This window comes from Amphiura filiformis, chromosome 5, assembly GCF_039555335.1.
Source record: "Amphiura filiformis chromosome 5, Afil_fr2py, whole genome shotgun sequence".
NCBI classification, from domain to species: Eukaryota; Metazoa; Echinodermata; class Ophiuroidea; order Amphilepidida; family Amphiuridae; genus Amphiura; species Amphiura filiformis.
In genome coordinates, this window is record NC_092632.1 from 31,165,024 (window position 1) to 31,178,827 (window position 13,804).

Sequence of the window (13,804 nt, forward strand, 5' to 3'; positions counted from 1 at the left end):
AAAAAAAATATGTTGTTTTGATAAGTGCAATTATTAAAGATCATCAAAAATAATAATTATGATTATTCTTTGGGTCAGTGGTGAAAGCGCATGCTCAAATCAATTAATTGCTGCAGCCAAGAAGTAAACAAGAGGCGATTTTGACACTAAAACTAGACTCATAAAAGGGTAAAATTGTGAGTACAATGGCCAATGCCGCCGGTGAATCGTGGAGACTTGACACCCCGGATCTTATACAACAGGTATAGAGTTATAGACTTTTATCTAAGTGCATGAAATTAATGTTTCAACAATTTACATGAAAGTGGGCGGGGGTGTGTGTGTGTCACTGTGTTAAAGCTTACACAACATTAGGTATGACAGGGAATCCTCAGTTAAAGGCTTAATGTACGATTTCCTTCAAATTTTAAATTTGTCATCATATACTCAAAATGCTGAAATAATACTAGTAATAATTATCGGGAATGGTTTCTGTTAATTTAGAGCTGAAATAACGAGGTAAAGTGAAACTGAAAGAAACACTGCTTGTTATTTTGGCCGTTTAACACGCAGTTCTATGGGAGGACATAAAGTCATAATTCTAAATTATGACTTTATGTTGAACTTTGCTCTGTTTACCTGCAAACACAAGAAATTTGGCTGAATCCATTTAGGTGCAAGTTGTGACATGTGTAAACATTACAAATATGCCAAAAAATCAGGTTTGAAAAAAATTAACCACATTATTCATATTATAAGATCGTACATTATGATTTTTAAGGGGCATTACACCTCGATAAATTTGTGTCTATTTTTGCATTTTTCTCAAAAACTAATAACACAGTGGTAACAAAAGTTATGATATATTATTGGGGCAAGGAATCCAATTACTACACTGAAATTTTAGTGACCCAAGACAAGCGGTTCGTTATTTATGATTTAAGCAATAAGGTACCGCTAGGATGTACCTTATTTCCTATCATATATACTGAACCGCTTGTCTTTAGTCGCTGAAATTTCAGTGTAGTAATTGGATTCCTTGCCCCAATAATATACATAACTTTTTTACCAGTGTGTAATATTTTTTCAGAAAAATGCAAAAATAGTCACAAATTTACCACAAGGGTGTAGTACCCCCTTAATAGGTATCCCAGGCAAACCAATAACACATTTGCTAGTCAGCGAAATTCGCCGAGACCGGGGCCCAAACACAATGCATATTTACATAGAAATTTGAATTTTTTTCGAGAATAGGTCGGTGAAGGAAACCTACATAACACAATCAAACTTGCCAACCGAATTTCATCTAGATGCAAATGAGCAAAAGCACTACTACTAAATAACTAATGACTATCACATGCTCAAAACCAGCCAATCACGTGCGTGAGATTGGTCACTTTTTGGTAGAATTTCATGAGAAAAACCATCATGAATATTGCTTGCGAAAAGGAAATGCACGACCGAGCAATGTAAACAAGAGCATGACTGCATGAAACAAACTTCCATTTACGCTGAACTAATTCCTTCTTTACCATAACAAATTTTTAAATCAAGTTACGAAAGGATGAAATTTAAGCTTCTATGACACTCACAAATTTTGTGTGTTTTCATGCTGGTAAAAAGTCATTTTTCAAACAGCTATAACTTCCTTTCGCCCCCGCCGTAGGTATGCCCATATTGCTTATTACAGAGGGCCTCATTCAACTCCTACTTGTGACCACAGAAATGGCTTAACTGTGTAATCCCCATAGGAAAATACAAAAATGTGAAATTTAGATGCCAGAAACCTTACATAGAAAGATAAAAAGTGTCAACTGGTATACTTTGATACAGAAGTTATCATACAGTGATAGTAATTTTTTTTCAAATAAAATCGCTTTTCTGTAAAATGGATCGCCATACTGAAAAATGTTGCATATGTACTTGCTTGTTTGTACAGTAATTCATGGCAAGGTACCGTCAATGATGGTCACATAACTTGGAAAGTTACATTTGCCCATAACTTCGCTAATTTTTGTCCTACAGACATGGTTGACCCCTCATTTTTTAAGTTAAATAATCACCTTTCTAAATAAATAAAATTTAAATTTGAAATATCATACTTGAAAATTTGATGATCATACCTGCTTTCGGTAGCATATATTCCCATTCTGAAAACTGTAGTGACAGCCCGCCATCTTTAATTTTCCGAAAATCATCAATCGGCACTTTCCGGATCTTCATAAAAGCTTGTTTTCATTCATAAATCCACCTCGGCTTTTTCCGATGGCTGCCGAATCTGGTCATGTGCTGGGCTCATGAATAATTAATTAGGTGGACTGGCTGGTTTCAATTGGGGTCGTGCAGTGGCGCCATTGCCGGTCCATGTAATTTGGTTCCCGGTAGCTTCTATTGCAAAATCCTGCAGTGGCAATGGGGCAAGTTTGATTGTGCATAAATATGTTTTCTATACTTCACTTGACCCAAATATATGATTTTTTATGGTGATAATCAAGTCGCACATGGAATTATAGAGGGATTTTGATAGCAGTTCCATTAAAAAAAGCTGCTATCGCCATGAGACTAAGATCTAGAAACACCCCGAAATGCCGTTTTGGGAATTTTGCTAGCTGAATCTTTTTGATGAAAGTCAGTCTTTGACAAGATGTAACTTTGCTACGGAAAGTGCTATGAAAAAAGGTTTTCAGTTTTGGCTTTGTTTACTCAAGGGCTTTAATTTGATATGTAAAATGATGCAGTTTGATGTCAAATTTGAATTCACCTAGCATACCTACAGTTAACACATTTGCTAGTCAGCCAAAATGGCCTAAACCGGCAATACAAATTTACATTGAAATTTAAAAGAACCACTTGCTCAAGGAAACCTACATAAATATGTTGTCTATACACCGATCCGAGAAGCGTTTACTGTATTTGGCCCTCTATTGACGGAACCACAGGTGTACCAGTGCGGGAGATTTAATTTGTTCAATCAATTCATGATCGTGTATTGAAAATCACTGTTGTGTACAATTCTGTATAGCATACTAAAAAGTAATAGATGGACCCCCCGACCTTGGTACACCGCAGTTTTACGTCGGGGACACCGCAGTAATGGCCTAGTCGGATTGGTGTATACTTTGCTTGACCCAAATATATGATTTTTTTTGGTGATGAGAGACTCGCACATGGAATTTCAGAGGATTTTGATAGCAGTTCCATTAAAAAAAGCTGCAATCGTCATGAGACTAAGATCAAGAAACACCCCCGTAATGCTGTTTTGGGGAATTTTGCTAGCAGAATCTTTTTGATGAAAGTCAATCTTTGACTAGATGTAACTTTGCTACGGAAAGTGCTATGACATAAAGGTTTTCCGTTCAGTGTTGGCTTTCTTTACTCAAGGGCTTTGATTTGGTATATAAAATGAAGCAGTTTGATGGCAAATTTGAATTAACCTGGCATACCTACAACATTGTACGTACGTCATAATTCGCATTTCATGATTTTGCCATATTTTTTATTTTACCTGTAGTGTATATTTTTACTGCACTAGAGGGGAGTAAGGTTAGAAAATTGATGCCTTTGCTAGCTTCATTTTTACTTATTTTTACAAAATTGACTGAGCCTGGAATTACACTGCTGTGTCATGTCTAGACTCGCTTGCCAGTCCTATATACGCCGTACCTATGTATATTAAGGACTGGCTTACGCCATTTTGGATGTCAATGGGAAATACACACTTAACGATTTGCGCCGGTCAGAAACTTGAAAAAAAATCTTACAAATTTCATCAATGTATATAAAAGTGGTACCAACCTTATTGTGCTTGCTAATTTAAGACTCGGTTGAAACAAAATTAAGGATCGAATGCATTTTAGTGTCCAAAAAGGCAAACTTATCGTCAAAGTTCTGCCAAAATCGGCACCCTTGCGAAGGGTTCAGAATTCGAATCGGGAAAGAAAATATCCAATCTTTGCGATCAAAAACACAAAATTACAACTTTAAACATACTATTGACAAAAGACATTATTACCAAACAATATAGAACAAAATATTGAAGAAATTTGCTCACTAGACATCGAAAAAGTACGCAATCCAATTCCCGTTCAAACGCGTGGGAAACTGAAAGTGCATAATCCCCACTAGTCATGTCAGTATGTCGAAAATAAATGTTCCGATTTTGAGAAAATCACCAAAACACATTTTAACCAAGTTTTATTTACCCCCTTTTTATGCCTCCACCGCGAGGCATACTGTTTTTGCAATGTCCGTAAGCTTCCGTCCTTCCGAAGCTTCCGTGCTTCCGTCCGGACGCTATATCTCGGCATGCATGGGCGGATTGACTTCAGATTTTCAGGATAGGTGGGTCATGGTCAAAAACTCTGGCTACTTTTTTTTTGGGTGAGGTTCAAGGTCATATACTGAGGTTAAAGGTCATTTGAGGTCAGGGGCCCATTTTCCTTATTTACCTCTTTTCTCAGAGACTAGGGGTCGACGTTCCTCAAACTTGGTGGGTGGGTGCATCTTGACCCCAGGCAGAACAAGTTTGTATTGGTTAGTGGGTCAAGGTCACCTGAGGTCACCCAGGGGTCATCTGAGGTCAAATGAGCAAAAACTGTTGTATGGCCATGATACTTGGTACATACAATCAACATTTAGAGCCAAATTTTTGGAAGGTCATTTTGGGGTCACCAGGGTCATCTGAGGTCAAATTAGTAAAACTGTCGTATGGGCATGAAACTTGGTGGGTACAGTCAACATTTAGAGCGTAAATTTTGATGGTCATTTTAAGGTCATCCAGGGGTCATCTGAGGTCAAATTAGTAAAAACTAGCATATGGGCATGAAACTTGGTGGGTACAGTCAACATTTAGAGCCAAATTTTTGGGAGGTCATATTGGGGTCATCTGAGGTCAAATTAGTAAAAACTGTCATACGTGCATGAAACTTGGTGGGTACAGTCAACATTTAGAGCCAAATATTTGGATGGTCATTTTGGGGTCATCCGGGGTCACCCAGAGATCTGAGGTCAAATTGATACAAACTGCTTTGTATCAACTTTTGAGTGCCACATCGCTCCCTTTGGTGGAGGCATCACGGTCGACGCTGTGCGTCGAAAACCGCGACATCCGAGAACCGCGGTCCATCTAGTTTCTGTGTGATTTTAGAAATTAGAAAATAACAATAAGTTCTAAGGAAAATTAAATGCTGGCAATCTCGAATTTGTCCGCAGAAATCATACCATTTCATGTTGTTACTTCCATTTTTAAAAGCAGACCTTTAGTGTTGAAAAGAAGTCAAATAGGTGATATTTTCCTTTAGACCTCCCTTGCTATATAGTAAGGCTCTGAGTGAGTCCCAGAAATTGAGTCCCGCCCGATAATCCTATTACCGGGCAGGAAATTTCTGCCCGGTACTGAAATTTATAAAAAAATAATAATTTAATTTTTTTTTTTTTCAAAAGTTTTCAGTTTTTAGTAGTCTCTGGACCTAGATTTAATGCTAGGATCATGGTTGACCTTAAAAAAAAAAATTGAATTTGAATGCATTTTGATATCATTAATAGAGTATGACATGAAAACAATGTGCAAAATTCAATTTTTTTTTTTAGGTCAATCATGATCCTAGCATTTAGGTCTAGGTCCAGAGACACTACAAAACCGAAAAAACTTTGAAAAAAAAAATTTAAAAATTTTTTATTTTTTTTATTTTTTTTTTTATTTTTTACAATTTTTTTGTTGCATTCGGTACCTGGGTACCATTTAAAAAAGTTCGGGTACCGGGAGCGAATTTCCGAAAATGAGAGCCTTACTATATAGGGACTGCTTGCTTTTGCATCAAGGTATAAATGATGGAATTTATGGGTAAAAAACAAGGTTACTTCAAACAACTTTTTGAAACAAAAAGGCCAAACACTTTGGAGTCAAGGTTTAATGTATTGGAAGGAGGGCAGGGCTTCGATAAATGATGGAATTTATGGGTAAAAAACAAGGTTACTTCAAACAACTTTTTAAAACAAGTGAAAACAGCTATTCTGCTAGGAAGTTATTGTTTCGAAAAACAATTTCAAAATAATCAGAAGAGCATTAATACCTTCATAAAATCAGCATCACTTCCGTGACATAAAAAATGATCAGATGCATGGAAAGTGGCAAAGCAAATCTGACCAATTCCTGTAATTGAGGAGGGAGGGGACGAGAACAAAAACATTAATTTTTTGACTCCCAAGTTACCTGTCACCCACCTGCAATGCATCACTTTTTTTGGATCAGTATCCAATCAGCTGATTTAGACAAACTGATTGGTGATCAGACGATTCAGTTAAAGGGGAAATCTGATCGCTAGATGCGACCTTCCTCCTTTAATAAAATTAATAATGCCTTATTAATGTTGCCTTATTAATGTTGAATTCAATTTTTTCCATAGATTGCTCTGTTAGCATATTTGAACAAAGGTGAGGAAGGAGAGAGATTTTACAAGCTAGTGACAGCTGGTAGAGTGTGGTATGAAGTATACAGAAGAGTCAGTGACCAAGATGAAATAGAAGCAGCACGGGTAAATATCTGAAACTATCATAAACCATGTATAGATTCTGACTTCTCTTCCTATATTTATACTACACCCCCTGATAAATTTTGTGACTAATTTTGCATTTTTCTCAAAAAATAACTTCACACTGGTAACAAGGTTAAGTATATTATAGGGGCAAGGAATCCAATTACTTGCTGAAATTTCAGTGATTCAAGACAAGTGGTTCATTATATATGTTAAGAAATGAGGTACATTCTAGTGGTACCTCTTTTGTTATCATAAATAACATACTGCTTGTCTGGAGTCACTGAAATTCCAGTGTAGTAACTGGATTCTTGCCCCTATAATATACATAACTTTTGTTACCAGAGTGTTAGTTAGTTTGCAAAAATTAAGTCACAAAATTTATCAAGGGGTGTAGTACCACCTTAATATTAATTTTCAGTTGTCAAAATTAGTTCTCTTTGGAATGTAAATCAAAAAGTTCATTCTCAATTTTGCCTTATGACTATGAGGAAGGTTTATTGTGAAGTGCACTTCCAACTTTCAGGCAAAATGTCTCAAATAGCTCAGTTCTTCATGTAGCAATTCTTTATTACAATTTTATAATTCTTCTCTTTATTTCCGAGCCAAATGTCTGATTTGTCATTGAACTTAAATTTCATTAATAATTTGACTAGTTGACTATAAATAATTTGTGCAAGAAATATATTTCTTTTAAATGCATAATTAATGACTTCTGCATCTAGATTTTAAAATTGCGGACATTGCCTTCAAATGCTTTGACTTAATCATCATTTTTTGTTTTCATTCCATTTTTGTTTTTGCTCCTATAGGCCCAGTGTATCCTAGCCATAGCAGAATATGTCAAGAAGAATCCTAAAGCATCTCAGGAAGAAGTAGCCAAAGAAGTTGGAAAACACATTCAAGAATTTGCTGCTAAAGTAGACGCTATGTGATGAACAATTCAGTGTAATAGATGTGTATATATTGTACATAATTCATCATGTATATTACATAGTACTTATTACATGTGTATTTGTCTTGGGAACTCTCTATTCCAAAGGTTCAACAATTTGCTATGTACATGCCCTTGTGACACAAAAGTATCTTGGTTTTCAAAGTATAGTCCAACCTACCTTATCCAGACCTCTTTTTTGTGGATCTCTCTGTTTTTTAGGTGAATGATGTTCTAAGGAAAACATGTTTCTCATGCCATCTATGACACCTATACCATGCTCTGAAACATTGGAAGGACGTATAATTTTTGTGTACAACACTGAAAAACTGAAAAAAAAACAGCTTTTCAGTATTATCATCCCATATAAAGTAAATTATTGTACGTTGTTTCAATTTCAACACTTCGAACATTCAATGAAGATTTACACATAATTTGCTTATCCGGATTTTTCACATACCGGGTTTGCCGCCAATGCTTGGTCCCATTATGGTCAGATAAAAGAGTTTGGACTGTATTTTGTTTTCCAAGTATGTAATTCACATTGCAGATACAGGGTTTTATTTTGGCATGTGAATGTATTATATGCCTTGGTGCTATTGTACACCCTCAAAGTTACCAACTATAAACTACACAAAACTGAGCACTGAAAGTTCCAGTTGTGAGATGAATAACATTTTCTTCTTCCTTGCCACCAGTTTCTGGAAGTATTTTTTGACAACAGATCAGTCTACTTTGTGCTTATGGTTGGAAGGTAGAAATGATACACATATGCAGGTATAGGAGAACTGATACCAATTGGGAAGTCATTTGTAATTTTGTAAAGTTTGTTTCATGATGAAGGTAGTGCAAAAAAAGTTCCCTCCCTTTTTTTATGAAGAAGCTCAAATAAGGGAAAGTTAAGGAACTTGATTTGATATCTTTATCATTGTGCCCAAGACTTTTTTTGTCAATAAATGTTAAGAGAAATTTTTTAATACTATTAAATATTAAAGAATTATAAAATTCTTAAAAGTTGGTCATAAAACAGGTTTAACTTAGAGTCAGATCTTACCTTACTAAGAAAGTTGCAAATGTAGACTGGGTCTTGAGTTAGACATATGCACAAAAGAAGTTCAACTTTAGCACAGGTGTAAATCAGTGTTATTCATGTTAGGCCCTGGTTTTATGTTAGACCCAGTTTTAACTTGAGTGCAACAAATTCTAGAATTAGGCTCAGTTTAACATTAAAAAGGGGTAAAGACAAGAGCAAGATTGTTCACTTGATTTGTTAGGCATGACCTTTTTTGTTTTGGTTTTTTCCTTCAATTCTGTTTCTTTCTATTCCCCATACAAGTCAAGATGTCTATATTTAAGCTCTAGCAATTTGCTTGGTGCTTGGTCCCATCAGGACCCAAGCGTGTGTATGCCCGAAGCGGCCAGTTAAACAAACAACAACCGCTTTTGTGCATACCGTATGAAGTATTTGAAATATATTTTGTAAGGAATGCAACATTGGCCACATGCCATAAATTTCCCTTAAAGTTACTAATTTATTAGTGCCGGGTCATATTTTGGACCAAGTTCATTCCACCTATATATATCATTATAATAGAGGACATAGTGATATAGGACCATGTAATGTATGTACAGGGTGTCCCAGAATGATTTGTACCGTGTTTGCAAAAATAACTAAAAATAGAAGACGGGCAGTGTATCTATTTTTGATACCTGCATTATAATGCTGGACATGTCTTCTACGTATTCTGTTAATTTTAGCACGCTACCTTTATTTGTTTTGGCGTGGCATACAATAATGTAAAATCGATGAAAAAACGACTCGCATACCCTTGAAAATGGCACGATACGATTAAATAAAGAATGTGGAATGTTTGGCACAGCATTTCGAATGTTGGGGTTGTGCCTTAAATCTTACCGGACAGCTGCAATGTTCGCTCTAGTTCTTACATTCTTACGAGCACCTGAAAGCTTCACTCTGAAGCTTCGATTCCTGACAGTTCTGTGCTCGTCAAACTTCTTTACGTTATACACTGTCGCTCCTTTGACTAATGAATCGTCTGAATCTTCTTTGCGTCTCAACATAGCTGCCAGTTTGCCAGTAAGTTTTTGAAAGAAATCCACGCTGCTGTACAATAAATTGAGGAGCCATCTTTTCTGTACCACAACCAGTTCGACCTCTGCAAGCATTTCAAATGACATGGACCTCACACCACAATAACTAAAACTACCGCCAAAGAGAGAGAGGGATTAGGCCGCAAATCCTTAATTCCATATAATGATTGCTTCAGAACGTCATAAATAATAGATAGATATCGGCTATTTAGTGGAAATATGAACAGGGCACAACTAAAATACCTGCATAACTTTTTCCAAATAACTTTGTGCTGAACGGTTAGTAATGTTACAGATTTTCAAAATAGGTTTGTTGTCAAAACTTAGAATTCACCATTTTTACGCAATCTTCTATAACTTCTACTAGAAACGTCCAATTTTTAAAATCTAAAAAATCTGAGAAAGCTAAATATATGTAAAACTTAAAATGTAAAACAATATGGCCATTTAACATGCCCTTCATACCTAAAAAATTCCATCTTTCCCGGTATAGATCATTCTGGGACACCCTGTATGTATGACTTATACTTTTTATCTCTTTATGTATTTATATTAATAGATCTACAGTATTATTTATCAAATAGCACTTCGTTACAATATTTCTGTCAATTTGACATAAGTGAATGTCAAATAGAGGTGTGTCATGTTAATTGACCCTCAGATACCTGTTATAGATATTTTCTTCATCACATGGGTTTGCCAGTTAATACCACGGTAGAAAATACAGGTGGAAAATACTGCTGTTTAAAATAAAAACACCACTGTAAGGTGATTTTGGTTGAAAGAGGCAGTGCTGAGAAATAATGGGAAATATACATTAACTTTGTTGATGAACTTGCTTTTACATTGAAATGTTTATTCACTCAATAGTGTGATCATTGAGTTTACATAAAATGATACTTGGTATGTTGAGTGAAATTTAAACCAAATTATTGAAATGTAAGGTATGAAAACCTATTACTCCTTGTGCTTGTCCCAGGCTGTTTACACCGATGCGTTGACAACCGCTTTTATGTAGGACACCCTCAATGAAGGGGTTGCAGATTGTACGTAAGGTGAATCTATTGATTTATCTAATATAGATTTATCAAACTTAATATTATGAATAAACTTGTAGTGTCATGGGTGCAAAGTTGGTGTAAAAGCTAGGAATGTAGGTTTATATGTTATTGTACGTAGTTTGTAGATAAGTACAGCTTGCTTAATATCATCAGTAAGCCTTAAATTGAGGGTGCCGTAAATAAAAGTGGTCGTAATAAATGGCTGCGTATCTTGTAATGGCTTTTCCCAGTATTTCTTAGATACTAATATTTCTTAACCTGACCAGGAATAACAGTATTTCCTGATAAGTTAATCAAAAGGATAATGGATAGGCTGGTCAGATCAGAAAGTTCAGTGCCTTGCTTGCATACAGCAAAATAAATCCCCAAAATGCAAAATCTGGGACAGTCCCGCCTACGGGTCTTAATATTTTCATCAAATTAGCCTAAACATTAGCCCTCTCTCCCACTACATTAGCAACACCGAGTGGCATTGCTAGTGACCAATACTTGGATAAAACTTTGATCAGTTTGTAAGTGGGGGGTGAGGGGCTTTATAACATCGCGAATTAATAGCACAATATTTTGTTTTGAGAATTGTCTTGTGACATCTTGCCGGAAGCATCACAAAGTATAAAACTTTGTGATGCTTCTGTTACACAAAATATTGTTGGAAAAGATAATCTGCTCTGGTCAGCGGCAGCAGTGAAATTGCATTACTAATTTTTGGCTCGCCTTGTAACAAAACCACTGAGAGTGTTTTAACTTTGCAAATATCAATGGTCAGAAGTGTCCATCTTATTTGGTGTAATAAAGTAGGCCTAATCATCAAAATTTATTAATGTACTATGACCTAATATAGCAGTTAGGTTTTGTATACTGTTGTGCATTTGTACTTCTTGTTTTATAACATTTGTGATTGTGATAATTATATTATGGGATAATTAACAGAATAGATTTCTTTTGCACAAAACTCACGATTGATAATACACCTCTACAGTAGGAAGTGATGATCACCCATCATTTTGAAGACGCCTATTTGTCCTAAATAGGAAAAATCATCAATGCGAGTACAATTTAGGTATTGCTCAAAAGAAATCTATTCTATCTACTAACAAATTTGATGAATCTGTTTAATAGAACAAGACATTTATAAATAAATACAAGACAAAGGAGTCATTTTGTATCGCAATTTAATTTTATTGACCTCGGTTTGATTTTTTGCAACCATATTTGTTGACCTGTGACACACAGATTACAAAAATACATCTTTCACCCATCAAACTTAGTTTACACAAAGTATTCACAAAATGAAAATGGCAATTAATTCTTCAATATAAAGATATACACAGCATTCCACATTCCCACGATATAATACCACTCAGGGCTGTAGAGGTGGTAAATATAAATAATTGCCATCCAGCCCACAGAACTACCAGCCCACACACTAATTTGATTGTCAATATCTAAGAAGTCTTGGGTCTTGTTTGGGTTTCCCATGCTAGTGCGAGACAACAGTGGGACCAGCATAAAATGGACTGTATTTCATAAATAAGTCATAAATTTTGCTGTAAATCAGAAGGAAATTCTGTAACAAAAACATGCTGAAAGTCTGGAAGGATGTAAAAAGCAATTAACTGCGAAATTTCCAAAAGTGGAGTAAGTAAGGGTTCTTTTAGCAACCTCTAGGTCCTGCAATGTTTTACTAAACTGCTCAAATAAAGAAAGTCCGCAGTCATGTAACTCGTCCTACTTCAAAACCTGATCTTGTTATGGCAATTAGATTGATACGGTCGTGTGCGGGATCTTGTTAGCTCTAATTTGATACCAAATATACTACCAAACACTCAACAGTAACAAGGAGTGATACCAGTTTATGGCATTTGGTGCATTTTCAAAAGTTGCAAATCAAAACGATACACGCGGTCGAAATTGCTTAGCGTGGCAATGTGGTCAAGCTTGTTTGCCCACGATGAACCCATGTCGACTATCCGGTGCGCGCGCTTTATTCAATTGTTAATTTAAAACGCATGGATTGTTACAGTGCTTTAATGATGAATACTAGGGCACGATGCGATCGATATGACCTAGCGGTTGTTTCGGGCTATGTCAATGGTCGTACTCTGCCATTCACCTACAGATCCGCGTGCTCCGTTTTTAATTTGCAACTTTTGAAAATGCACCAAATGTCATATACAGGTATCAATCTCTGTGAATTTAGAGTTTTGGGTAGCAAATTTGGTATCAAATTGGAGCTAACAAAATTCTGCACACGCCTTTATCAATCAAATTGTCATAACAAGATCAGGTTTCGATGTAGAACGGGTTACATGACTGCGGACTTTCTTTATTTGAGCAGTTTAGTTACTATGTTGAAGGTACTTTCAGCCAAGTAACATTCTTATGTTACTTGCTGTTAATGCCATGGAATGATTTACCCCTGGGAAAGATTTGGAGGATGTTAATAAAAAATAAGATCCAGAGGATGTTAGATGCAAAAATCCACATTGTGAAATTGATATTTGCACATTATACAAGATAATTCTAATCATTTCCTGTGTATAAAAGATATGTCAAGGTTTGGTCTGAGCAGCCCATGGTGTATTCTACTGTGCAAATCTCCTTTGGGTATGGGAATAATTACAGCTAGAATAGACACCCCTGCTTTCAGTACCCTGGCAGTAGCATAGGATCCCAACTAAGACCCAAGAACTCATTTTGTGAGAACAGGTCTCATTTATATGAACAACCTACATGAAATAGCTGTGTTTCTTGACAACTTACATTACAGACTTGGTGGAAAAAAGAAGCAAGCAAAGAAAAGCAATAAGAATAAATATCCATGCTACAATACAAAGATGTTTTATTAACTTGGAAGTGTGAACTGGCTGTTTTTATTTTCAATTGAGCAAATTCCTCAATTAATAGTCTGCTGATAGTGAAAACTTGTGCATCTTTATTCAATTCTATAACTTAAGAATTTTATAATTCTTTTACGGGGGTACTACACCCATTACATTTTTTTTGTGTTAAAAAAATTGGACAAAGCGGTATCAAATCTTCTCGTTCTATTGGTGACATCGGTATCATGCTTTTAAAGGTAGAAGCCAAAAGGTGGTACATCACTGATGTACCACTTTTTGGCTTCTACCTTTAAAAACATGTAAGCTACATTGATACCGATGCCACCAACAGAACGAGAAGAT

General features: G+C 35.8%; 1 protein-coding gene across 1 annotated transcript; it reads left to right on the plus strand.

Moving 5' to 3' along the window:
• The first annotated feature begins 86 nt into the window (after nucleotides 1-86).
• LOC140152966 (uncharacterized) lies at nucleotides 87-7,774 on the plus strand. The gene is made up of 3 exons (XM_072175519.1): nucleotides 87-242; nucleotides 6,384-6,512; nucleotides 7,325-7,774. The coding sequence occupies exons 1-3, from the start codon at nucleotides 186-188 to the stop codon at nucleotides 7,445-7,447; spliced, it is 309 nt and encodes a 102-aa protein (XP_072031620.1). The 5' UTR covers nucleotides 87-185; the 3' UTR covers nucleotides 7,448-7,774.
• The last annotated feature ends 6,030 nt before the right edge of the window (nucleotides 7,775-13,804 follow it).